This window comes from Pinus tabuliformis, chromosome 8, assembly GCF_031772625.1.
Source record: "Pinus tabuliformis cultivar Carrire ecotype Pingquan chromosome 8, CPIR1, whole genome shotgun sequence".
Taxonomy (NCBI): domain Eukaryota; kingdom Viridiplantae; phylum Streptophyta; class Pinopsida; order Pinales; family Pinaceae; genus Pinus; species Pinus tabuliformis.
In genome coordinates, this window is record NC_142294.1 from 702,217,563 (window position 1) to 702,220,738 (window position 3,176).

The 3,176-nt window shown below is 42.0% G+C and overlaps 1 protein-coding gene and 1 pseudogene across 1 annotated transcript; both read left to right on the plus strand.

Moving 5' to 3' along the window:
- The first annotated feature begins 1,113 nt into the window (after positions 1–1,113).
- On the plus strand, positions 1,114–1,235 carry LOC149237553 (U2 spliceosomal RNA; annotated as a pseudogene).
- A 515-nt stretch (positions 1,236–1,750) lies between these two features.
- Positions 1,751–2,191, plus strand: LOC149237554 (uncharacterized). Its single transcript, XM_089369312.1, has one exon. It carries the CDS (start codon positions 1,751–1,753, stop codon positions 2,189–2,191), a length of 441 nt encoding a protein of 146 aa, XP_089225438.1.
- The last annotated feature ends 985 nt before the right edge of the window (positions 2,192–3,176 follow it).

Genomic DNA, 3,176 nt, shown 5'->3' on the forward strand with positions numbered 1-3,176 from the left:
ATGAGTAGGGGGTATTTATTATGTTAAAGTTGCATAGCACTTTCACCTAACCATTAATAACATTACTTGAAATCATCTTTAATAATCACAATGTGATGCAACAAGAGTGAATTAGAAGGATAATGGTTTTATAACTTGAAAGGACACGAGGATGAACATATGGCCTACGAAATTATTATAGAGTTTTTTTAATGAATGCATGACATGGACATTAAAATTACCCCATGAAGCTTAGTGATTTAGATGAACTTAAGTAAAATACATTTCTATCCACCCCATACTTCCTTCTAACTATACTTCATTTTCCTAATTATTCACATTATCAATATGTTATCTTAGCACACCTATAATAAATGATAAACCATTTTGAACTAAAATAACTTAAGATTATATACTTCTAAACTAATTAACAATATGCACCTTTTCAAATATTTATACCTAATGACATTAATAAGGAGAGAAAATAGCATTTATGCTTACCCTAACATTTAGGATAATGGTGCCTTTACAAAGGGAAATGAAGACTCCCACTAAATTCCTTGATTCATTAAATTTCTGACAATTTTCCATAATAGTTTTGTTATATTATACAGGTTTCTATACTCCTTCTTATTGTTTTTTAATTTTTATCTAAAAAAAATCCTTGAAGTAATATCTTTATATTCCATATAAGGAATATACACTTTTTGATCCTTGAGGGACTCTAAGACAACAAGACTCAAAATCCATTATATAGATTTACTCATTATCAACTCAACATGTCATGTGTAGGAATTGAACACAAGTGGGGAGGATAACCACATTTCTCCCAACCACCCAAGCTACATTCAATTGACATTTAAAAATATAATATTATGTACATGTGTTTTATATAATAAAAAAATGGGTTGTGTGCAAGTAACTATCATAAGAAAAACTAATAGCAAGAGGCAAAACTAGTAGCTAGAGGCACTATGGGGGTTATCAAAATATATAGTCTAAAATTTAAAGGCATAACAAGTCCAAATAACATTGTTAGGGAAATAAGTCAAGGATCTAAACACAAATATGGTGGCCAATTGAACACAATAAATATATCCATAAAATTAAGTAGCAACAATGGACCCAAGTCTGATACCTTTCTCGGCCTTTTGGCTAAGATCAAGTGTAGTATCTGTTCTTATCAGTTTAATATCTGATACGTGGTTCATAGAACCACATGATAAGATTTTCCATCAGCTCGAACGCTACTCCTCGGCCCAGCTCGACCCTCCTTGGCTTTTCCAATCCCTGCGTGACCTGATCTCCCCTGATCCGTCGTGGGTCTGCCCCTGATCTCCCCTGATCCGTCGTGGGTCTGCCCGGTGGATCTCATCCCGGTGACCAGTCTCGGCCCTGAGGCTGTCTTGGAAGGCCACCCTCCTTTACGATTCTGTGAGTTCTCAAATTGGTGGATCAACCTTTTTCCTGGGGCTCCTCCTGAGCAGATCTGGGGGATATGATCGCAGGTTCTGGGTGAGCTCGATCAGATCGAGCTATGGCTGCCTCATCGGGGTCCCCCTTGCCCCCTTCTTCTGAAGTCGAGGCTTTTGTCAACCTGTTGAACTCTCTTCCAAAGAAGAAATCGACCGAGGCCGCGAAATTTGTAAAGCATCTAGACGACATCCCTGAGATCTCGCTTCCCCCTGAGAAGCCGATCCAGGTCGCCCTTTCATTAGCAGAGTGAGCCTTGGTTGGGCAGTTCACCGGGCTCTGGCCCTCCCCCAAAACCATGGAGAGCTGGGTAGCAAGGAACTGGGCGCCGCTCATTAAAAATAGAGTCACCTCGTATTTCCTGGGGAAGGGTTTCTTCCTGTTTGAGTTTGCTGAAAAAGAAGGTAAGGAGCTGATATTCTGTAATGGTCCCTATTTCATGGGCCCTCAAGGACTGTATCTCAACAAGTGGATTCCCGACTTTGATCCATCAGTTGACGTCCCCTCAGCTGTTCCTATGTGGGTTCGTCTGCCCAATCTTCCAATGCACTGCTGGAACTGGGAATCCCTCAAACACATTGGAAATATTCTAGGCAAATTCATTGATCGTGCCAATAGCAGAGATCAATTTGACTATGCTAGAATCTGCATCGAAGTGGACCTCAAGGTCAGTCTGCCTGAGGCAATAAAGAATAGGGTTGGAAGCTGGTCGCATGTTCAAAAACTGGACTATGAATAGCTTCCGTTCAAGTGCAGGAAGTGCCAGGTCTACGGCCATTTTGCTAGGGACTGTCCAAAAAACAGTGAAGCAGAGAAAAGCAAGGGGGAAGGATGGACGCAGGTCAAAAGATCCAAAAGCAAAGCCCCAAGAAATGGAAACAATAATACCAAGGCTCCCTAGACAGGCCCTGGGTTTCATACTCCTCACATGGAAGAACAAGGAAACAAATACATCCAGCTAAGCTCAGCAACAGAGGACACTCAAGGTATAGAGATACAGAATGAAGGATCACCTCACAAAGAGCCCCCCTTGGAGCCAAAGCAAGTCGAAAACAATGCAGACAAAATGGAAGAGATACCCTCAGAAGAGGCTGAGGAAGTGCAAAGCTCGGAGGACTCAGAAGAAGAAGGTGAAATAGCAGGCTCGCAATCCTTGGCCAGAAGATCACTGAGAGGCCGAAAAACTGCCCGTGAAAAAAGGGAGCAGGAGACTTACAAGGAAAAATTGCAAGGAAGCCAGCCTACCCTTGAGAAACTGTTGGCTAAAACCCCAAAGATGACCAGAAATCAGCTCCAGAGCTCTAAAGGAGCTCCCCACTCCAAAAGTAAGTGATGAAGATCGTCTCCTGGAATTGTAGGGGTATGGGAAGCAAAAGAAAAGAAGAAGTCGTTAAAAGTCTGATAAGATCCGACTCTCCCGACATACTCCTAATCCAGGAGACCAAAATGGAGGATAAGGTCTTCCTCCATATCGGAAAAAACTTATGGAAAAGAAGTGAAGGAAAAGCAGTCTCAGCCAAGGGGGCCTCAAGAGGCCTGGGCACTCTCTGGAATGCAAACAAATTCTCAAAGGTTAAGCAGGTCGCCAACCCACATTGGTTGTACACTAAGCTGAAACATGCAGACTCAGTGGAGACCCTCTGCCTCTTTAATGTGTATGTTCTAGTTAGCGCATGAGAGAAAAAGATCTGTTGGGATTCCATCAGAGGACTGGCAGAATCTGA

Excerpts from the sequence above, each read along its gene's own strand:
- LOC149237554 (XM_089369312.1), top strand. The coding sequence starts at position 1,751 with ATGGAGAGCTGGGTAGCAAGGAACTGGGCGCCGCTCATTAAAAATAGA.